The sequence below is a fragment of the Apus apus genome, chromosome 7 (assembly GCF_020740795.1).
Source record: "Apus apus isolate bApuApu2 chromosome 7, bApuApu2.pri.cur, whole genome shotgun sequence".
NCBI lineage: Eukaryota > Metazoa > Chordata > Aves > Apodiformes > Apodidae > Apus > Apus apus.
Window position 1 is genome coordinate 29,625,094 of NC_067288.1, and position 23,641 is coordinate 29,648,734.

At 43.1% G+C, this 23,641-nt stretch overlaps 1 protein-coding gene across 1 annotated transcript in view; it reads left to right on the plus strand.

The window, feature by feature from the left end:
• The window catches only part of ROR1 (receptor tyrosine kinase like orphan receptor 1), a 162,711-nt gene that overhangs the window by 110,422 nt on the left and 28,648 nt on the right, over positions 1-23,641 (plus strand). The window contains exons 3-4 of the mRNA XM_051624494.1: positions 11,440-11,727; positions 13,132-13,162. Coding sequence (XP_051480454.1) covers positions 11,440-11,727; positions 13,132-13,162 — 319 coding nt within the window. The remainder of the gene's footprint in view (positions 1-11,439; positions 11,728-13,131; positions 13,163-23,641) is intronic.

A 23,641-nucleotide genomic window follows, 5' to 3' on the forward strand; every position in this document is an offset into this window, starting at 1 on the left:
TCAAGATGTGAGTTGGTTCACGAACTGCTTGCCATTTTGTCTGCTGGATCTTAGGATTTGAACTCAAAATTGACAAGTATCAGCCAGTCTGCCTCAGTGTGTTTTATGATTAAATGTTGAGGCTTTAAATTAATAGAGAGGGAAAATACATTTGCAGGTGGTAATTGTGTGTGATTTGGAGCTCTCCAAAGGGGAGATACTGGGAAAATAAAAAGATAAATATTTCTCCTTTACTTAATTTTGTGAATTATTTAAGCCAATTGCTTTGCTTCCTCCAGCCTTTGTTGCAAGGCAGTGATTGCAGCTCCAGGGTCGGTCTGGTCTTTGAAATTCTTCTAATGTGACATTGACAGTGGAGGATGCTGTTAGCCACACCAACTGTGCAATTTGTCAACCACTTTTTAAATTTTCTCATAACTTTGCCAACCATTAACTATTTAGACTGAAATTTCCCATAGTGGAGTTCTGCCACAGATGGTTTTTCCAAATGTTTTTGTCTGTATTTTGTTAATGCTTTTTATGAACATGTGTTTATAATGTTTTGTGTTTAAGCATAAATATGTTTTCTGGGCTTAAATATGAATAGAATATCTAGCTCTGGGTACTTTTGAAGCAAGGTTGACTCTTTCACATCTGTGCCCAGGGAATGGAGAAGTGAGGGTGGTGGTTCTCCTAAAAAGGATGCCTGTGTGTTTCTTTTCTGGTTTGGCAGCTTTGGATTTCCAAAAAACTAATCAATAAGTAACTGGCATAGAAAAAGCAAGTTAAGGCCATGAAGTCAAACACTCAGAAGTCAGGAAATGCCAGAGAGAAGGCAGACAGACAGTCTTAATTCAGGCCTCTGACAATATCCCTGGCAGGCAACCTTTGCTAACCCACAGGGTAGATTTTTCTCTAGGAACCCACCTCATGATCACAGGAGATGACAGGGTCACGCTCTGTTGAAGTGGTGGAAATATTTTTTGCAAATGACCATCAGCTGATACAATGTTTGTTCTCTGCTGTGAGCCCAAGGGTCCAACTGGTAACATGCCCTTAGATTGCTGTGTATTGCAGGGATCCCTAGCCAAACCCAGACAGAGAGAAGAGATATCGAAGACAGTCGTATTTTTACAGAAATTGTATTTGATCTCTGCTGAACAATAGCACCCAGCACCTTGTTTGTTGTTATTAATGGGAGGTTTTGTGTAGAATGATTTCTTAGGACCGTGCTGCTTTTTAATCCGTATTTTGGTTCATCTTTCTCTTAGCTGGTAGTTCAAACGTTCCTGTTTTCCAGTAGCACGTGCCCCAGGGGAGCACTCTAAAAAGCCTTGGTTTGAGGGACATAACTAGGAAAGGTGGGAAGGTGCCTGCTGGCAGCACAGACTTCTTGCCTCCTTGGGCATTGGCTTTCTTCAGAATGCTCTCCATGCCTGGTTGTACCAGCCAGGTTTCAGATGTCCCAACAGATGGCTCTGTTGCAAAGCAGCAGCTCCAGAGCCAGAAGTTGTAAAACTCGGGGTGATGGTCACAGTCCTGGACCTTCTTACTGCTCAAAGAGAAGCTTCTGCTTTCTGTGCCAGTACTGAGCCTCTTTGTTAGCAATTAAACCATTTTCCATGTCACTTCTGTGGCACCTGTAAACAGAAACAGGTAAAATGGAGTTTCACACTTTTAATCCACCTGGAATGTGGCAATTAGCACTTGCAGGGCTGAATCCTGCATTCCTGGGGGATTACCAACCCCTTTGCTGGAGCTGATTAGCATTTAGACTGCTGTAAGCTTACACACCTAAACACGGATTTACATATGTGATTAAAATCCATTTGCTGCCCAAAAAGCTTAGTCAGAGGGGTGGGTTCTCCCCGTGTGTCTACAAGCAGGTGAAGGTGCACACGTTTTGTCTTGTCTAAGAGAGAAGCAGGGGCTTTAATGTGAGAGCTGCTGGTTCTACTAAAGGTCTTTGAGACTCTCTTGCCTTGTATAAAGCCACATACACTGCAGCACACGCTGACTGGGGGAGTTGAAACCTCAGAGGGGAAAATTAGGCATGCACTTATTTCCACTTCTTTTGCAAACAAGCATCTCAAGAAATCAACATCCACTTGTCTTTGCTGTAGTCTGCCGTGAGGCCACGCAGGCATCCCAGTAAAACTCATTTTAAAGCCTATTAAGTTCACCACATGAAAGTGGTTTCCAGCCAAATTCCCCAATTAAGTGGCTGTCTGCTTTAAGTGGCTCAGACTCTACCTGCTGCCTGGTGGAAATGGGCATCTCCTCCTCAAACATCTCCTATGTTTGGGTAGGAGGAACAGCTCATAGTCTTGCTAAACACTATTCTGCATTTTGAAATAATTACTTAATATGGTGCTTTCCCTAGCTGGGTGAGCTCTGCAGTGATTATCTTACAACTGAGCCCTATTCAGGTTTCAATTTCTATTAAATAAGCTAAATCGACAGCATTAAACAGTTGCCTGTTTATTCTTTTTAACAGGAAATGAATTTAAAAGAGACGCAGCCACCCGTGAAGAGCTGTTGAAAGCAGCAATTGATGGGAGGGAGGAGGTGGTTTCTCACCAAAACCTTAAAAAACCAAACAAACCGTGCATAAAAAATACAAAATAATCACTTTTAACCTAGGGGAAATTTACCTGTGAGCATTTCTCTCTCTTTTCTGACTGGTAAATCATGGCGTGCAGAGAGAATGCCACAAGGGAAAAGGAGAAATGAAAACATGATCCAGTAAATATTTAATTATATAAGGAGAAATAAGTGGACTTCAGGGGGAGAAAGGGGGCTCTGGCTGTAGGAAAAGGCCCATCTCGGAGAGTGGGTGACAGGACATGAAGCCTTTCACCCCCAGGTTTCTACATGAGGTTTCCCTTGGGTGGGCAGATATTTGGAGGGGACCATAGCTTATGGCTTTGGGAGGCTTGGAGCAGTCCCCTCCGTGTGCTCCTCCACGGCCCTGCTGCACCAGGCTTTGTCACCCCTCCTGACACCCACCATGGTGCAGCCATTCACTCCTGGAGGCTTCAAGCAATTTCCTTTCAGGAATTGTGTGACATCAGCTGTGGCAATAGGTGCTCTCTGAGGCAAAATACAAAGGCCAGGTGAAACAGGGAGTTCATGGAGTTCACCAGGATGCTCTGCCCTGGTGTTGGCTTTTCAGGTCCATGCACCATTCTTTAATGTGTCTCCTTTGTGGGGTGTGCCAGCCAGGTGAGGGAGGGAACAAGGCGGGTGGCCCTGAGCTTTTTAAAAATCTTTCTTCCTTCCCATTGTTGAAGGCACTGTGGTCTCTTATTTCTCCTTGCCTGGGCATTGCCTCTCTTCTTTCTCCTCACACAGGACAAGCTTCTGCTCCAGCTCTTTGTTTGAGAAAGCTTCTGTTTTACCATGAGCTCTTCTTTTCCCTGATCCTTCTTGAAAAAGGTGAAGCACCCTTCATTCAGCTGCTTCTCTTCCACAAAAAAAAGCATTGTGGAAGGGCAGGCTTTTCCTTCCATCAGATGTTGGTTTATTTACAAAGACAGAGATAGGTCTGGATTTGAATGAGAGCTTCTTTACATCTGGTACAGTGGAGGAATTGTTTGGGAACTCTTCATCCTTAGGGGAAGAGAATATTGGAGTCTTTGCCAAGAAAGAGTCAGGTTTGAAATACTGTTTTCTTTTAACTGTCAGTAGGATTCAGCTTCAGAGGATGTTCGCTCTACGGGACTGATCAGAGAATGATGCCATTGCTGTGGCTCCCCATGATCAGGTCCTCCTGGTCCCCCTGTGCCCACCTGGAGCCTCCACCTGGTGGCAGCTCCCTGACCTTGCACAAGGGTGTGTCCAGGCCATGGCTGAGCCAGAGCCGAGGACACCAGCGCTGGGGTGCAGCACGTTACTGCGCTGCTGGTGCCTCCTCCTCCAGGAGCTCTTCACTTGGTCCTCCAGTTTCCCAAGCAAACCTCTTAGCGTGAGTTTTTGCAGATCCTGCCTGTTTCCCTCTTCATGGCTTATCTGCCTTGGCCAACAAGTATGAAACATTCAAAGGATTCAGGGCTTGGGAACCATTTTCATTCCCAGACATCAGTGATCCCAGGGCCTCACAGCCTCTCTGTGCAGCACAGACCTCATGGTCACTGCTGTGGCAGCATGTAGCAGCCTGGAGGTGCTCCAGGTGTTCTGTGGAAAGCAAACATTCCCCAGAGAGCATGGCAACAAGAATCAGGATTTTACATACTGTACCCCAAATCACTCAGTGGTTTAAGGTAGAATTTATCCTGAAGTAGTCAAAACCGTATCAATACAAGGATCACCTAGAACAAGCATCCCTCCTCTGGGATGATCTGGGGATCCAGAGCAGAAACTAACAGTGAAAGACCAAAACAGGGGATGGGAGAGCTGCAGTATTTGCTCCACTACCTGGTGCCTGGGACCATGTGTCAGTAACTTCTGGGAGATCCTTGTGTGGGCAGAACATCCCCTGGCAGGGTGGGTTGGACAGCAGCAGCAGTGGCAGAGGAGGCCATAGAATTCAGAAGGGGCTGCAGGACATCCCGGTGGGTACAGCCACACTGATGGACCCTTTGAGTCTGGGGGATTCCTGAGGGGAGAAGCAAGCCTTGCTGTCCTTACTGATGAATCCAGGCTGAAGCTGTCACCTTGGCAAGTCTTTCCAGGCAGCGAAATGACCTGGCCAGGAGTTCTTAGCGAGAAAATCTTTCTGATGTCCCAGGGAGACTTTGACTCTTAGGCAAACTACATCTTAAAAAACATAAACAAAACCAAACGTGGAGAAAACCAGGTGGCTCGAGGCCTCCTGACTTTAGCCTCAGTTCTTTAGAGATTTCCAGATTTTCTTTTGAAATCTCTGGATGTGAATTTGATACGTGTGGTGAAAGGGGAAGAATTACAGCTTTCACATTCATGCACAATTTACCTTTTTATTTTCCTTTATTATCTGGGGGATATTCAGTAAATCAAGCTCCCCTGATGGGGCTCAGGATTCTGATTCTATTTGTGGGGTCCCGTTAGTAGCGAGGCAGTAAATTACTGCTACTTTGTTTGAAAATTTTTTTAGCCACAGTACATTAGCTCCTTTTGTTTGCTTTTCCACTGACGGAGTGTACGTTTTTATTTGAGAATTTGTGTTTCTTGAATGTCTCATTTATAAATAATACAGGGTGTGAAATTTGAAGGTCAAGGAACACAACCTGAAAAAGAAACCACCCTGAGTAATGTTGGGCATTCGTGGCAAAAAAATCTTTCACAAAATGCTTCACTTATGTTGGATTTTTTTATATAACCTCAGTGAGTATCTGACCATTATACATAAGGTAACTATATATAATAACCTTTTCCTGGCTCATCCAGCTATCTTTGTTTATTTGAAAGATTGATAGATCAGAGGGTCAAGGGACGTGTTTTATTGTAGTTTCTGTTCCAAATTTCCTGACATTTTTGGGTTTAAAAAAAATAGACCTTTAAAAGGCACAGAAAGGGCTAATAAGAACCAGATCCTAAAGTGATGCTATGTCAAAATGTCAAAAATAACAGCTTTTCTTTGACTCTACAGCATTAATCTTAAGGCACATACCTTTCTGTACACCCTGCCTTGAGTTTTTCTACGTGGCTTTTTACTGCAGAGCAGCTTCTAAAGTGACAACAAAATCCCTTGATGGTTTTCAGTAGTTGAGTTTATAGGTGGACGTGGACATTTGTTTACCTATTCCAAATCACTTTTTTTGTGATAAAGTTTAGAAGCTTCCTACTCGTGCTATAAAACTGGTTCCTGAGTAAAAAAAAGCTTCATTTCCCCTTGCCAGATTGTAGCATCAACGCTATCACCAGGACATCTGTCCTTAAACCTGAGAGTAGAGGCAGATGTGAACTCTCAGATGCATATTAAGAATTCACATTGGCATGAAGGGGAAGGAATTGTCCAGTTCGTATCCAAAAGCAGTAGGATTCAGGTGCTCAGCCCTGATAATTTTTTCTTTTCCTTCCACAAGCCCTCCCTCCCCTGTGGCAATCTCTAAGCTGCTAATTAGCAAGTAGCAATGAATTCTGAGAATTCCAGATGCAGTGAATGTCACACACAGAGAGCTGAAAAGCCATGAAGCCTTGGGTGGTGGTCAACCTCTTCTACAGTTCAGTGTCCTCAGGTGACACTGAACCCTCTAGACAGTGTTTGGGAAGAGAAGGCCCAACACAGTTGAGTATGTGTCCCAAATCAAGTCTTACACACACACATTGCTTGGGAAACTCATTTGGAAGTAAGCTGGGCAGGCAAAGGCAGTAGAGTATTTCCTTTTGGTCCAAGATTGTTGACATTGACTACTTCCACGTGATTGTCTGGACGTGTTTAACTGATGTTCTTCCTATGGGTTGCAAAAACTTCAGTTGAGTATGATACCCCTTTCCTCTTTCATTTGAAAGAAGTGAAATTCCAGCCAGGAGTCTTCCTTTTGCCCCTTGTAATAACAAGGGGCTGTGGATTAGACCCACAGACTGGACCTGCCAGGAGTTGTCTTCCTTGTTGAGTTGAGCATCAATCAATGGTTAGTCCTTTTTCCAGTGGAGAAGTATGGTCCCAGTGTAGTGTCAGACTGGACTGATGTGGATAATCCAAAGTTCTGAATGAATGAAAATTTTTATTTCTAGTCTAGTGCATTAAATTGAGCAGTTCTGATGTGCCTCACAGGCTCTTCCCCTTTAAAGGAACTCTTTCAGTTACCAATCTTTAAACTTACTCGTCTTGCAGGCACTGACTGAGACACTTTTGCATTTCTTTCTTGTTAATATATAGGATGACAAAGAACTGCTGAGCTGCTAAATAAACCTTGTGGTACAAAAAGGTAAAAGTAATAAGGCATCTGTATGACTGGTGTCCCAGGTCCTTGACCACCTGGTCAGGTGGCTGCTTTACAGCCTGCAAAGCAGAGTTGAACTTTCATATCCAGAATTAAACTGGAAGTGGTGTCAGCACAGCTGTAGGTTTGGTTGAGAAAAGGTTTGGAGATGTTCCTTTCCAGAGAAATGGGGTGTTACCCGACTGTAAGGGGCAGAAACTTGCTACACTGGCCTCTCTGTTGCACCTGGCTTAAAGCTGTTTTCAGGCTTGCGATGGCTTAAATGGAGACTTTAATTTTAGCTTTTCTTTGAATGTTCTGAAAGATCAGAAGGACATAAAGGAAAGGATAAATGAAACAACAATTCTTCTCATAAAATGAACATTTCAGGATCTAATCCTGCATCCCCACCGTGCTTTAAACACCTAGTGAAATCAGAACCACATAGCACAGGGCTTGGGAGAAAAAAGGTCTCGCTGTGGCCAGCAAAACCCTCCTCCAAGCAGAAAGGGTGTTACTGGTCTAAGATGTGTCTTTGGTAATTTAAGATAGAGTAACCATGTGGTCACTGAGGAGATTAACATTCCTTGGCCAGGGAGGACAAGCTTTTATTTTGAAAGCCACCTGGGTTCCACTTAAAAGCAGTAGAATCCTTCAGGATTTATTAGGACCGGGCAGGTTCCTATTTAACAATGTCAAGACGTAGCTGTGGAAACACACACTTTTCTTCTTTTGAGACACACAACCCACTACATTTTATCCTTCCACAGCTGGTGCTGTTCTGGAACATCAAACCAGCAAGAAGTTCAGCCATGAAGGATACCTAATATTTGGATTTTATATGCAGTGTCTCCAATTTATGCGCTTAGAATCATGAAGATGACTTATGATGTGTTGTGTTTGCATTGGCAACGGCTCAAAACCAGAAATATATTTCAGGCTTGGCTTTCCAGATATTATCTCAAGTCATTTAAAAGTTCATTATAGGGCACCCGCTAGTGCTGCTATAGTAAAGGGGCTGTCAGCATTTTTCAAGGGTTTATAACTCAGTCATTAAAAAAAAAAAACACACCTCTGTGGGCTGAAACTTGGCATTCAGGGTCTAGGCCCAGCAGTAAATTGTTTTTACAAATTAAGAAAAAATCAGTTTGACTATTATTAAATTATAGGTGGGCTAAATTTTATTTAGAACTTTTTCAGGCTCTTCTCTCATATTTCTGTAAATTAAAATGTTTCCAAAATGTTTTTATAGAGTGCAGCTCTAAAATATGCACTGGCTTTTGTTATGTTCTTGAAACCTTGAGATTTAACTTAAAATATAATAACAGTGCTTATCCCAGCGTAGCACTTTTCACCTTCAAAGTGCTTTGTGAGCATTATCTCATTAATGTACATAACAGCCTCCCCATGATGTAAGAGGGATTATTATCCTTGCTTTATAGCTGGAGAGATTGAGCCAAAAGGTTTAAGGCTGTTTTTGAAAGGCCTTAGTTGCACAAATCCCATGTGAGCTTTGACTGGCTTGGGGTGTCTACTTCCCGTTGGCTCTTCTGAAAATCACAACTGAAGTGATTCACCCAAGACTATTCAGAGCCAGGATTAAAACTCAGACTTTCCACTGCCCAGTGCCACTAGGTGGTTTAACTCCCTGAAGCACAGTAATTACTTTGTAAATAAGACCCTTTGTTTTTCTAAGAAATTATTCTGTGGGTCAGAGGGAGTCAACTCTGGGCATCTGGGGAGCTCCTTGGAGGCCAGGAGGCCGTCAGATGAAGCCTGGTAAGACCATGGCCACACAACACTGTCTTCATCCTGTGTGCAAGCAGCAGGTTCATCCCCATTTCATCAGCCTTGTTTTTCCCCTGCTGAAAGCACAAAAAGAGGATTTATGCCTGTTTTTCTTGGCCTTTGGTCCCAGAAGGAGGAGATGTTAATGCTGATGGCACCAGAGTGGCTGACGGGGGGTGGCCTGGACAGAAACCTGGTCGCAGACAGGAGCTATTTTATATGTTCTTTGCATAGTTGTTGTTAAAGGAAGGAGGTGGTGGCAGTAGCTTTGGAGATTTGATGAGCTTTGGTAGGTGAGAGTTGGACACAAGTATTGAAAATAAAACTAGGCTTCTCTTTGGCCCCTGCACCCCAGGCCAGTGCAGCAAAGGTTCTTGTGCATGCCAGGAAAGGAATGCTCAGTACTTGTGTGTTCCTCCGTACCAATCCAAGGGGTTTTGGAAGCACTTTTGGATCTTCAGCTCATTTTCTATTAGGTCACTGCGTTGTCTGTGAGAAATATCACAGGAAGCTTCCAAATGCTTGAAAGGTGGCCTCTTTAAATCTCATCTCAGTGATCTCCTTGATCTGTTTTATGATTTGGAGGCAGAATTTATGGATTTGAGGACTGGGCTAGGCTGAGCTTAGCAGATGCATTTTGTTTCAGTATTTCTGTAATAGCTCATGGAGGAAGGTGGAGGACACTTAGAGGACAGTCAGATACTGAGGCTGTTTCTGTTTGTACCTCTTGAGAAGTTGTATCATAGCTCTTGTGTTACAGACATACTTTTCCACTGACTTCCTCTTGCTACTGATACTTAAAAATCCTTCTCCCTTTGGAAGCCTCCCCTACATCCTTACTCCTTTATTTGCCTCTCCTCTATGCTGTAGGACCCTTAAAATACTGTATTTACTGTGGTGTTTGTCAGCAACACCACTGCAGGACTGTGGCCATTCTGTTCTCTGACTGAGTTACACTGTAGATGTCTGAATCAGTCTTTGAAATGTTATCAGGAATGAAATAAATGACTGTGGTATAGAAATGTTACATGGGATAATGAAATGTGGTTATCCAGTTCCATGCTATTAGGGCAATTTTATTCAATCCAGATTGTGGAGAGAACCCAAAAATACGTGTGCTGACTTAGATTATGCTTCCCAGTGAGGTTGTTAAGATAACAAGTCAGGAATATCTCTAGTCTTGCACTGCAGCCTGCAGAAAGGATTCTGGAGATCTGAAACTCCTGTCTGACACCTCTGGTGAGGGACATCAGACCCCCTTGTCCATCTCCACTGAGACCCCTGCCCGTTTTACCCCGTACAGGGATTCCCTAACTGAACAGATCCATGGGGGTGTAGGTAAAAGTGGGGTGTTTTTGCAGTGTCACACCCGCACTTTAAAAGGCTGGTTGAGAAGCAAAAAAAATACGTGTGGGCAGCTCCTTTGTGCTTAAGTGTTTATCCTCGTGGCTCCTCGGGACCAAGTGAGAACAGGGAGGCCTTGTCTGAAGGGCTGTGCAAACACAGGGTAAGAGCTGACATTCTAAACAGATTAAACACAAAGGAAAGAGATATTGATACACTCAAAACATAATGGAGTAGCTAGTGAAGACATTAAAGTAAATAATTAGGGAAGTGAATTAGGCATTAGTTGGCTAAGCTGTTTTTATATGTGCTGGAGATTTCTTTCGTGCTTTTAGGCAGGCTAATTGCTGGAGTTGACAGTAGAGGTACCTGAGAACAGTGGAGCAGAAGCAGCACAGCACAAGTTTTCTCACTGACAGGCTTTTCTTGACCTCCTGGTTGGCTCAGAGAGCTCAGGAGCAGTGGACAGCCTCTGGATTTCTCCTTCCTTGGCTGCCCTGCTCCAGCAGCCAGCAAATGATAACGGGGTTTGGACACTAATGACCACCTGGTTTGAACCTGTGACACAGATGAAAGCCTGTGTTTCCCATTCCCTGTACCCAATCCATCTTCCTCTCTGCCTTTGAAGGATTTAATTAAGTGTTGAATACAGTGACCTAGAAGTAGTCCTCTTCCTGAACCATGCAGAGTGAAATAGCACTTGACAGGAGAAGGCAGTGCTCAAAATGGATTAGAAGAGATTAATTTTGCTAAATTTTCATCTAACATTCTCTGTCCTACCAAAAGAATTCTTGATCTTCTGCTTTCGCCTATCATGGGACCTATTACAGCTTTAAGAAAAACTTTCATTCTCCTAGCAAGGGAAATACTGAGCCAGAAAAAAGTCTTCATCTCCTAGATATGATCCTTTTTCCTCATCTATGTAGTTAGCGCTTAAAAATTATTGACAACATGCTACCTGCTCTGCAAATTTATTAAAAATGGCTCAGAGATCTTAACTTCTGAGTGATTCATTTAATATATTCCTATATTTTAAAGGTCCTAACATGAGCAGGGGCAGATCTGCAGAGCATCAAAGTGAGCAGCCAGATTTCTGGTACATGGCTTTTGTGTTTATTGTTTAGCAAAAATCAAAGAAAAAAGAGAAGCTATGTTGCTTTTTTTTCTGTGTTGAATGAAACCAAAATGATGCTGAGAGAGCAGAGAGAACCTGTGGGTGTATGAAGAAAGAAAAGTTTTCAAGCAATACCTCACTACAGTGAAATGGAAATTCCAAAATTTGTTCCTTTTATTACCATGCAAAACTATGTGGGATCTGTTGCTGGCCCTGAAACATCAATTAACAGTATGATAATTTTCTCCTTAAACTTGATAGCCACTTCCTTTGTTTCCCTTTCAAAGACAAGCATGAGCTTTCCTTAAAAATGACATTTCCTGACCTGGAATCCTTTATTCCCCCCTTTTTCTCTTGTTTACCTCCCAGATTACTTCTTGACGCTCGATGAGCCGATGAACAACATAACTACCACCCTTGGCCAGACTGCAGAGCTGCACTGCAGAGTCTCTGGCAACCCTCCTCCCACGGTCCGTTGGCTGAAAAACGATGCTCCAGTTGTCCAGGAACCCCGGAGAATCTCCTTCCGTGCCACCAGCTACGGGTCTCGGCTGCGAATAAGGAACCTGGACACCACGGACACCGGCTACTTCCAGTGCGTCGCGACTAACGGCAGGAAAACCGTGTCTACAACTGGTGTGCTCTTTGTCAAATTTGGTAAGTTTGCTCTTTATAGAGTGTTCTGGCTGTTACTCAGAGAAGCAACTGTGGGGAAAGGTGTTTATCTGTGGAAAATGAATGCACTGATGTGGAATCAGCCGCTGGTCTGATTCAGCCTGTTTCTGGGAGCATCTCTGGGATGGCAGCTCTTCCTCACTGCCTGCTTGCTTGTTGCTCAGCTGAGATGCTCATGTTGCCTGTTGTAAACTGTGGCTTTTGCTGTTTAAAAGCCTCTTTGGAAGCAGGACTGAAACACAGTAGTCACTAAGCAGCAACATTCATTAATATCCAATAATATCCTTGAGGGGGTTCATGCCAGACAAGAAAAACTGTTGTATTCTCAAGTGCCACAGTGACCTCCTTGGTCACAAGTAAGTGAGGAATTTCAGCTTCCAGTGTAGATTGGAGGCATGTTAGTGATACACACACCCCCAAACCTGTCAGGTAAAATAAGCACCTTTTCTTCAAAGTTTTATTGAGATAATTGCCTTCAGAGCTGATCTGATGACTGAGAAGATTCCAAACACGATACAGGTTTTCTGTGTCTTCTCCTCCACATTCAGAGGGAGATGGAGATGTTTGCTCAGAGTCGTGGTTAATACTCTTATGAAATGGGCAAAGAACATACACTGAACGATGTATGCAATGAGTTTCATAGTCTTTTTTCATAAATCTCTTACATTTTCTAAATGATAATAAGGCATTAATCAGTAGATGTTCTCTCAAAAGGCCGTTGTCCTTTAATCTGTATCTGAAATGCAAGAGGTTTTCATCTGAGCAGTGATACTTTTATAGGTGCTCAGGTAGAAAACAGTGAGGTTTGAGGGTTTTTCCTGACACGACAATTGGTTTCCAGAGCAAATACTCATTAATATGAACTTTCCTGATACTCAGTCACGTGAACATGCTCTCCAGCCTGCTCAACTCTTCCAATATTTGCCAAAATAGAAGCACCAAGGGCAGGAACAGCGAAACCCTCTCAGCCAAAGCCCGCTCAGGTCTGAACAAAGTCGATCAATGTATCTGAGCCAGGATGAATTCCCTGATAAATAATGAAGACTGATAGAGGGAAATGATGCTGTTCTCTCCCAGTTATAGCTACAACATGCTTTTGTACAAGCCTCCTGTGGTTTGCTGTAACCTTTTCTGTGATGGCCACAGACACAGTTGAAGTGCAGGGTACCTCAACTGTTCGTTGTCCTCGTCTATGATGGTTTGCAGACAATCGTTGCTCCAGGATAGGGTCTTGTCTTTGAGAAACTGCCACTCGTCGGCGAAACTACATAAACCACATCCAACATGACAGACTGTTACTTTTATCTTTTAAAAGGTTTTCAAAAGCTTCCTGCTTGCTACCTCACCATAACTCATCAGGCTGTTTTTCTTCTGTCACTTTTCCAGGTCCCCCGCCAACAGCAAGTCCAGGATCATCGTAAGTTGTTTCATGTCTGTTATGTCGAATCATTTATCTTGCATTTCAACAGTCAGAAGTTCATTTTTCATTTTGTGTGACAGGAGCACTTCTGCCTTCCACTTTAAGTCAGATAGCGTGGTAATTTATCATATATGAATTATCTGTCTCATAGATGTGTTTTCATGTTATCATGTCAACTCCTATTTCTTACTCTAGACTTCTTAATTTCCAATATTATTACCTTTAGATCCTCTGGTGCCTTCAGCCTTTAAACTGATTTCAGGGTACCTACAGATTATGAGAAGAAACTGATCTTCATGCATGTCACAGCCCAATCTGGAAAATATTTGTCACTATAAGTAGATTTTACTACTTATGAACTTCTGACTGATTTTAAGGGGACTGATCTGTCTGTACCTGTGTTACTAAACTGTCTTTAAAATGAATTTTTCAAGACTGTGTACCTGGGTGGGAGTCACGGTTCTTTTTATGAAAGCTCTCTGGAGCTCAAGTTCTGTTCCTGCTGCTGGATCTGAGCAGTTGCCACGTTGTTGTATTTTGGCAGTGGAGCTTCTTTCTTTGGCAGCTTTTCAGAACACTTGTGTATCTTCCCCTCTAGTTTCAACGTATGTGATCGAACTTGCTCATCTTTTATAGTCTGTTATTGTTTTCAAGTGTGATCTTCAACTGTTCTGAAATTACTTTTGTGATGGTGTGTCCCACTTATTTGACTGCATGGAACAGTACAGAAAACCCACCTGTCCTGGTGAGGGAAGCTGCACCATTAGAAGAGGAATACGGTACCGACTAAAACATACCATGAAACTATTAGTACAGTTACAACGGATGCAAAAGCCTGGGGATGTGAGTGTTCCTTGATGGTCCTTAGAGAGGATCATTCACAAAGTATTGCAGAGAATGTAAATTAGAGGGAGCATCTGACCACAAAAGGACATGCTAGGATGCCCTCTAATGGAACATTATAAAATGGGCTTTTGTCTTCCTGTTTGAAGGTGCCTGTCATGAGTTTGTTTTGGAAGGGGAACTCCTCACTTGGACTTGGACTCCTTTTTGCGATTGCAGGGCTCTGGGGAGGAAAGCTCCATGGTGCTGGGGGAAGCAGGGGCTTTTGGGCTCTTTATCAGTTTGGAGACTGACTTAATGAGTTGAGAAGATGTGTCTTCTGTGCCTGCTTCCACCTAGTCTGGGGTTTCTGAAATTGGTAAGGTTAAGCAGGTGTCCTTGGTGGTCAGGATCCCACAGTGTGAGCACAGAAAGCAGGAGCTTTGCTGGAATTTCCACTGTCTAGGCCACTCTGGATTGCCTCACTTTTTAAGAAGAAAATAGGTTTTTCTGTCTTGGCGGTGTTTGGGGTTAAAGACCACAACCTAACTAGCTAACAGCCACACCCAGTTACAAAGAAGTAACAGCAAATGGTTCCTCTGATACAGGGAGTGTTGGGCTGAGCTCTAAGCTGGTGTCTACACAGCATCATCCAGACCACAAGGAAAAGACAAACCAGTGCCAGCAGTGCCAGTCTGGAGAGTTACGGGTATTACAGTCCACCTGAGCTAAGCACCCTTTTTCTAGCCGAACCCTGTCTTGTTCTGTGAGCAAAGCCCATGTATTCAAGGAACAGTCACTGGTTATGTATGTGCTATATCAAGCATTACATTTTCTTTAAAATTACTTAACCCAAGATTTTAATTTGGTTTGTAGCCTCTGCTGGCATACACTGGTGCAACCACAGAGACTGTAAAAAGATGAAAGTGAGACTTCTTTAATAGTTGACTTCATAATTGTATTTAGAATTTTGTAACAAAAGAAGTTATTTAATCACACTTCATTATCCTGGGAGGTTGTGGGCTGAGTGCAATAAGAGGTCACATTGTACTAAACATTGGGAAGAAACAAATCCAAAAAATGTGCAGAGGGATCTCTCTTTTTCTGAATGGAGAACATCTACATTCCTGTAGAAGCTAACGGGATCTAATCAATGAAATAGGAGCAATCAGGAAGGAGCTTATGACAAAGAAATGATAAACTTGAAACTCGTACTAGAAAAAAGGTCAGTGTGTGTTGTCTGTGCCTCAAAATCTGCTCCTCAGGGTTTGCTGTTCTTTCCATGCAAAAACAGTATGCTGGGGATTGTAGAGCCTCCTCATGTGTAGCCTTCTCCCTGTACAGGCTGACGAACAAACTTGTGGCTGTGAAATTCATGGAAATTTGGTGGAAGTGCCTGTGGTAAAAGTGATCCCACGTGACATAGGTCAGTGCCACAAAAAAGCAGCACTGGTGAAAGGCAGCAGGGCTGTTCAGCACAGGGGAGCAGAGTGTTTTGTACAGCTCTGCTGAGTTTTCTTCCTGAAAAACAAATTTATTCAAGTTGTTCTAGAGATTGATACCTCACTTTTTTGGTATTTTGATTGCAAATTTCTTCAAATATGAAGACAAATTGGAGCCTGCTCCCTGTGACACCCTTTGAAGGCATCAGCTTTCAGTCGATTATGTTGTTTCATAAACTTGGTGCCATTTTAGGATTTATCATCCTGCCATTTATTCAAAAGTTAGGATATTGGTCCTGGTGCTTTGAATGAACTGGCTGTGGGTCTGTGGGTTCAGCTCACATTTGTTCTCCAACATACATTCATGGGAACCTTACCATGCATCATGATTGGGACATATGCTATTTTTCAGTGGTTAAATGAAGGTTAAATATAGCAGCACTTTGAAGGATGTCGTGGAAATGAAAACTCATACTTGGGTAGTGTTTCTGCCTTATCAGCAGGACTTTCTTCTCCTGTGATAAGGCAAGGAACAGAATCAATGGGGAGCAGCAGCCTTGCTCAGTGGGAGTGCTTTTCCCATGTTGTCTTTATCAATCTACCACGAGTGGAAGGTTCTGCTCATTTAAGGATTTAATTTGAGGATCATGTTTTTAAAAAAATCCATATGCTCAGCACTTTTTCTGTGCAGAATTTATAGGTGTTGAGTTCTGCACTGATGTGATGGCAGAAAAATAGATGAACCAACTCTAGCTTAGAAATACAGACGTAGAATGGATGGCTTCTTTAAAAGAAGACAAGCAGTGCTAGATAACTTAATTCATGTGTGTGTTTAAATCCTTATTCTTACTGCTTTCTTTGAGCACTGGTGTAGTTAGCTAGAGCCAAAAGTCTGATTTGCAAATGACTCTGAAGTGTCTGAAAGAGCCTCCAGCAGGAACATACCTTTGCAGTCCATCAGGAAATCATGAGGCCAGGGTCTTGCTGCAGTGGAAAGCCCTGGTTGACCTGAATGTCCTTCCTTTAACTCTCTTGGGCTTGGCAAAGGTCAGCTCTAGAGCCCTTATCTGCCAGGCTGTGGAGTTACATTCCATCGATGTCACTGCTCCACGTCTCTGACATAGCACGAAGAAGCTTTTGTTTAAAAAAAACCCACAAACCACAACACAACCCACACTCCTGCTTTATAAATAAATCATTATTATATCTTTCCTTTGGCCGGAAGGTGCTGGAGATACAGCAACAAGCAGCTGGGTGAGCTGTGGGGGGTGCCAACCCCCCTGTCCCACCATCCGGATGTGTGCCAGGCGCAGGGTGGTCGCTCGGGCTCTGCGACTGCAGGAACAGCTTCCCTGAAGTGGGTGGTGTCAAGGGCACCTCCACAGCAGGCAGGAGTCTGGGGGGGCCTCTTCTGGCAGATAAGCCAGGTCCTGCTGGCTCTTGGTGTCAAAGGCCACCATCAGCTAATTTTGCCTCTTCTTTTTTCCATGGAATTTATGAGTGCAAACTGAAATGTAATCCATTGAATAGCTGGAGAAGGATCAAATAGACCATTTTGCTAGTTAACTGGTTTTGGTGTGCACTTGTGCATTGTGTATTTCTGTGTGAGCAAATGTGTTGTGCACACATATATATGTACGTGGCTGTAGCCATCACTTCTAAACATTTCCTGGAAGACAGTCATTTTGACATAATTTGACATAATATCCTTCAAGGATGTAAAAGTGTGTATCTTAACCTCAGGTCTCTCTGGTTGCTACAGAGATTGAAATCAGAAAGGGCTGAGGTCAGAGCACAGCAGGTTCCTGGAGATGAGAGAATTTAATACATCAGTAGAGATACTTGCATGCCCAGTCTTCTCCATTATTATTGTCCTTTTTTTTCTTGTTTCCACTATCTGGAGCAGTGGCCCTGTGCTTGCCCTGGACTTCACCCACTCCAGGAGAGAAACCCTGGGCCTTGCAATTAAAGGAGATGGAGCACACTTGCACTCTGTTCAAGAGCTGCCACAAGAGCTACAGTGGGAAGAAACCCAAAAATGCCTTTTTACATGGTCCAGCCTACAAATTACTTTGGCAAACCTTGCTGGACTGTAGTTCAGTGGGAAGAGTTCAGGAAAACACTCTGTGTATTCTGTGTTGGAGTTGTACAAAACCAATTTATTATGGTGTGAGTGTGTTTCAAAAATGCTTTTAACCTGCAGGTGAAATATTTCATTGAACAGCTCAGACTCCTGACTTTGTTACAGTGGGAACATGGAAAGAACAGCATGGCACCTCTTGGAAGTTTTCTGTAAGTTCACCAGACATGGTGGTTTAGGTTTTAGAGGAGAAAATCTCTAGCTCATCAACATTACTGCTTTGTATGGGCAGTGGTTACAGTGTGGCAGGGAGACAACAGCATGAATGTCAATCAGACTGGATGTGTATCCCAGGGACTGGCACGTCCTGATGGAGTATATATAGTCCTTGTGTCAGTGTTACTCATGAACATTCCTTTTATTCTTAACTGAGCCATCTCTACAGCTATAACCTCAATATAGTAATTGTTTTGTCCTTTATTTAACCACTGGGGAGGAGGAGAGGGAGAGGGCTGTCATTTTAAGGGGCATTTGATTCATAAAATCAAATGGCGTTTGTGATTCCCAGAAATAGCTTGCAAGGCTTGTGAAACCACAAACCCCACAGGATCCTCTCATCCTCTTTTTCAGTGGCTCTGTGTGGCTGGAGAAAACCCTTCAATGGGAAAACACACAACCAGTGTGCTGGCCACTGTCCAGGTGAGACTTGGCCAACTGTGCATTTGGTTGTGCATTTCAGAAAGTAACAAACTTTCCCTTAAATTGCAGAGGAGAGGGAAAAAAAATGCTATTCAAGAAGCTAGATTGACCCAAGAGCCACTCTAGCAGCATCCTGAGACTCACCCCCCTGCTGCTGCCCACAGCACCCAGGCTTCCTGCACCTGGGCTGGGACACCAGCCTTGACCTCCAGGGTCCTGGTGAAGGAGGTCTGTTGATTTCCACTCCTGTGACATGTTTTCTTGCAGTCTCAGAAACAACCTCTGTGTTGCTTACTGATAGTGGAAATGTTGAATGAGGACTGAAGGCAAGTCCCATGAGTTTTGGCTCAGAATCTTTGGCAGCCCCACTGTGTGGTGAGGCAAGAACCCCTGCATACAGCATAGAGGGTTGGAGACACAGACCTGAAGTGGGATATTCTGTGTGGAGGCCAATATAAATATATTTGTGTAAAAAAAATCATGTGGTATGAAGATGAAGTCTGAGTGGCTGATGCTGACATAAACCATGTTGCCTCCTGTTACATTACTTCATTCCAGTGAAAATAATACCCCCTTGGTTTTGCCAAGGCCTGAGGGTCAGATTATCTGCTGTGAGCATGCTGGTTGTGGAGGTGAAATGTTTCCAGGGAGAGCTGGACTTGTCCTCTTCGCTGGGTCTTTGATCCTGTGCACACTTATCTCCTGTGCCACTGTCTCACCTTTTCCCTTGTTATCATTATTCTGCTGTGACTTTCTTTGCCATGTTCCTGTAGCACTGGGGGCAGGAAGGTGACTGCTGAGGCTCCAGGGTGTAGGGTTTAGGAGGGGACATGCTCTTGGGCTTTTCTGAGCAAGTAAAAATAAATTAAAACTTCTGCATAAATGTAGAACTTGGGAAGCTGTATTTGTGTCCTATATGAAATGAATTGGATCTAGGCAGTATCCTAGTGCTTTTTATCTACCTCAAAGCACTTACATAGCTAAATATACACATTATCTGAGAGTCCCAGGATCCTTTGCCTCTTTACCTCCTCTTATCTCCCAGACCACGTACAGGAAACTGAGCTGAGTAAGATTAAAGGTGTGTTTCAGTTGCCTTAAATGCAGCTCTTTGTGCTATGCCAGAGACAGCTAAAGTCACCTTGTCTGGATTGGACACCTTGGCATGGTGTGCCCAAGCTATTGCATGTGTAGCCTGTAGCAAAATGGAGAATTGAGCTCCATCTCTGGAGGCACAGGCCAAAACCTGCCACTGGGTTATTGCTCCTCTGGCCACACATTATCCCCTGGTTTTCATGGGGGCAGTGCTGCAAAAATCCAAGTGCTTTGGCACAAGGCTCTTAGCTCAGCTCTTACTGATGATATTGGGTTGAACTGCATTTTGTTTTGCTGTGGTAAGTCTACAGAAAAGACACTGGCCTGTAGTTTGAAGAAAGATTGACCTTCGAAAGTGCTTTTTGCTTTTGAAAGGATATCTGACAAATATTTTCACCAATTTTAGCTGAAGTGTTCACCCTTATCAACCTGTAGCTCAAACAAAAAGCCCTTCTGTCTTCATGTGGCATGGCACAACATGGAGACATAGTTGTATTGTCTGAAAACAAATTAATGACACTTATGTCAATATTTTTTTTAAGTGGGGAGGGAAAAGTGAGTAAAGTACGTTTTGCCTTGGACATGGGGAGCCAGAGTTCCCTGATGCATTTTTGTAATACAAGGAAAAAGAAAATGTGCTGTTAAGAATTGGATTTGTTTTCACTCTGTGCAGGGTCACCCATAGTAACTACATATGCAAATAAATATTCAGTATAGAAGTGGCCTTTGTGGAATGTTAAGAGTCAGTATTTGAAGAGTACTTGGATTTTTATTTCAGCAAGGTTTTAACAGACCCAGTTGCACAGTGAGTAACCCCTGGTGTTGCACACAGGATTTATAGCTAGTCACATCCATGTCCATGGTGGCCTTCCTCAAGAAGTGGTGACACACATCCTTGTGCTAATTCCCTCTGTGCATGCAGAGAAAAGAAAGAGCAGGTATGGTGTGTGTTATACATTGGAAGAGTTTATCAGTGGAGGAGGCCTGAGGAGGCCAGAGGGAGGCAGGCAGTGTGGATTGTGTGTGGGTGACAGCCCGTGGTGGAAGGGAGGAGGAAAATAGGGAATTAAGGTACTTGCAGAGGAAGGGCTCAGCATCCAGCATTTTGGAAATACTGGGTCAGATTTTGTGCCTTTTTATATTTAGCTGCTTTTTTAGCACATTAATTTAGCCTTGTTCCATTGAGCTCGTTTGGCCACGTTTGAGAAATGCTGAGGATAACACTGAGAGGTGAATTGATGCTGTCATTAGGAACTCAGCTCAGATACCTTATGGTCGTATTTAACACTGTGGATCTAGGAACATTTCAAATTCCATGCAAGGAACCTGGGGAGGCTGATACATGAAGTGCAGATAGTGGATAGATTTTCCTAAAGCAATCCTGTAACTATGTAATTTATCCCAGAGTTACAGACTGTGCCTGTTTTCCTGGTTTGTTTAAAAAGGAGCAAAGTGAGGATCGTTTTGAAGTTTGTTCTGTTTGGCAACAGAAAGGGGGGAAAAAAATCAGGGAAGACTGAAAGGTTGCATTTCTTACCCTGGTCATCTCCTGCAGCCTTCAGGGTATTGCATTTATGGATATATTCTTTAACTGTTGCAAAATAATAATAATAATAACAACAACAACAACAACTATTATGCACAGTGGGCAATCTGTGTCTGACTTAGTCTGATGATAAACTGAGTCTTGTGAGTTAAACCAAATAGTCAAACTTGTCAACTATTGTTTCTATTAATGCTTATATATCCTTGATGTCACACAGAGGCCTTTTTTCCACTGAACTCCCTAGCAGAAGTTGTCTGGGTAGGAGTTCAGTCCTTCCCAGGACAGAGGACCCGTGCTGCTAAACTCTACATTAAGGCTGCAGCTAAGACTGCTTGAAAAAAAAACTATTGGATTTGGTTAAAAATACTGAGTTTTCAGTGTTTGGTTGTATTCCATCTTGAAATGAAGACCATTAGATATTTTTCTCAGAAAATAATTGTTGCATAGCCCTTAGCCCAGCATATACTCACTTGAGAGGAGGAAGATAATTAAAGCAGAGATATAACCTGATTTTCCCATATTTCATGCGGTCATTCCAGATAACAGGTATTTTTGAGGCCAAAAACTCCTTCTGCTCAAAGTTTTGCAGCAGCAATTGATCCAAACCACTGTGATTTTGTGAAACATTCCAGTTTTCAGAAGATGATGTTTTCGAAGGCAATTTTAATTAAAAAGAAATTCTCATTTAGCTCTAATCAAAAGGGCAGTTTAAATTACTTACAAGGATTTCTTTGAGCCTGAAGGCTGTGAGGCAAGATCTGACAATGTTACAGCAACAATTAATTTCACCCTTCCTGGCCCAGGTCAGGTTACAGTCCTGGCTAAACAGAGTCTGTCTTTGTGCTGCTTTATTTTGGAAAGGACTTGCCCGAGTGTGTGTCTTGTCCTTGAAAAGGGCAAATAACAAATGATGTTTTAGAGTGTCTCTGACTCGTGTCTCTGATTTGTGTTGTGCTCAGTCTTGTGATACCTTAGAGTTTATAGCAGAGATTATTAGTTTGTTGCTTTGCTTGCATATATGCATATATACACAGTACCTTCTTCAATGCCTCTTCATCTAAGAGTTGCTAAATCAGAGATGGGTGCTGTTGTTTTGGGGAGCAAGAGTGTATTTTACAATGTAGCCCAAGTTCCAGAGCCTCCTCCTTCCCAGTCCCAGGGTTTTGGAGATTTTTATTCTGTTTTGTCTGTTTGCTAGTCTATCTTAAACAGTTAAAAACCACAATAAAAAGCTTGAAGGCTGGAAACCAGTTTCCTTGATGTCCCTCCCCACCAGCTTGTGGTGGGATAAAAGTCAACATAAAACCTTGGTGTTGCAGGAGAAGACATAATTTGTGTTTCTCATGTCTGTCTCTTGCCTCCTGAGCACTGTTGCTCAATGTGTACAGGTGTTATTTCTGGGGAGGGGAGTGTAAAGGTCTTCAGATGTAGGAGGAATGGAGGAAAATAATTGTACAACCTGTGTCATGTACTTAAAATTATTATAAAACAATTATAACTTAATATATAAGTTAAACTTTACATTGTTATAAAATAGGGTATAAAACAATTTCTATCCATCATGGAATGAGTTAAAGGTGACTAAGTCAGAAAACTGCAAATGAAATTATGACTCAGCCATCTTTAGTATGATTTTCTGAAAGAGAAAGTTGAACTTCTGTCATGTGGAGCAAGTGTGTGTAGTCTTGTTTTACTTAAAAACCTGCAGCTTCTGGTGGTTGAATGTCCTGGGCTTCTGGCAGGTTGCACAGCCATGGGAGTTGATCAGGTGTAAGGGGTGAAATAAAGAAATTGTCAAAATTTCAGAAGCTACTTAATATCTCCAAGGTACAGTGAGATTCCCTTATGCCATAAGGCCTTTAATTATAAGGGAAATCCTATTTAAAGGCCTATAATGTTTCTGTGGTTGTAATAAAATATCTTGCATAACCAGGTAGTAAAAATCTCAGCGGGCAAATCTCAGTCTCTCTCTCATTTTGTTCTCCTTTTACCTTGGTGCCCAGCTGTTGTTGATATTCCTTAAATAAATCCTCTCCTGCCATTTCCAGTTTGTGTTGATGGGGACCCAAGGAAAGGAGGAGCAGTGAGGGATCTGGGGGAGGTTCATCAGATCCTCACGGCGTGCAACCGCTCAGCTCTGCACACCACTTCAAGCAGGTTTTGGTTTTATGTGTGAACTGCCAGCCCTGCTGCCAGCAGGCTGAAAAGGGAATGAAGATGAAACAGTTGAAACATTTGGGTAGTGAAAGCTCTTTTTGGTTGTGGTAGGAGTTATTCAACAGAACAGAAAATAGTAATAATAATAATTAGGGGGTTGCAAACAAAGCGTGGGTGCTGGCAAGGGGAGAGGCAATGTCTGTGGCCTGTGCAGGATGGATTTGTTTCCTGTCCAAGGCTCTCTTACACCCACATGAAAAGTTGTCTGTCCATATGTAATCCCCTTCTTCCTCCCCCCTTCCCATGGGCTGTTTATGCTTCTTCTCCCCTTTCAGATGGACTCAGCACCAAGCCTTTCTTTTTTCCCTGATGAAACATCCCAGGACTGGGACCTGGAGCCATGTGCTGAACCACTGCTTGTCCCTCAAAATCACTACCCGGGCATCTGTAAATTTTCCTTCCTTAACCAACCCCCCCTGTATCTTCAGATCTTCACAAATGGTTCAGTGATTCTGGGATGTGTCTGCTTCCACCTGGAAGACTGTCCTACCTCCCTTGGGCTGGCCTGGCGTGCCTGCTGGGAGCATGCTCCTCCACTCCCAGGAGAGAATGAGTTCAGGCATCCCCACGCTCCA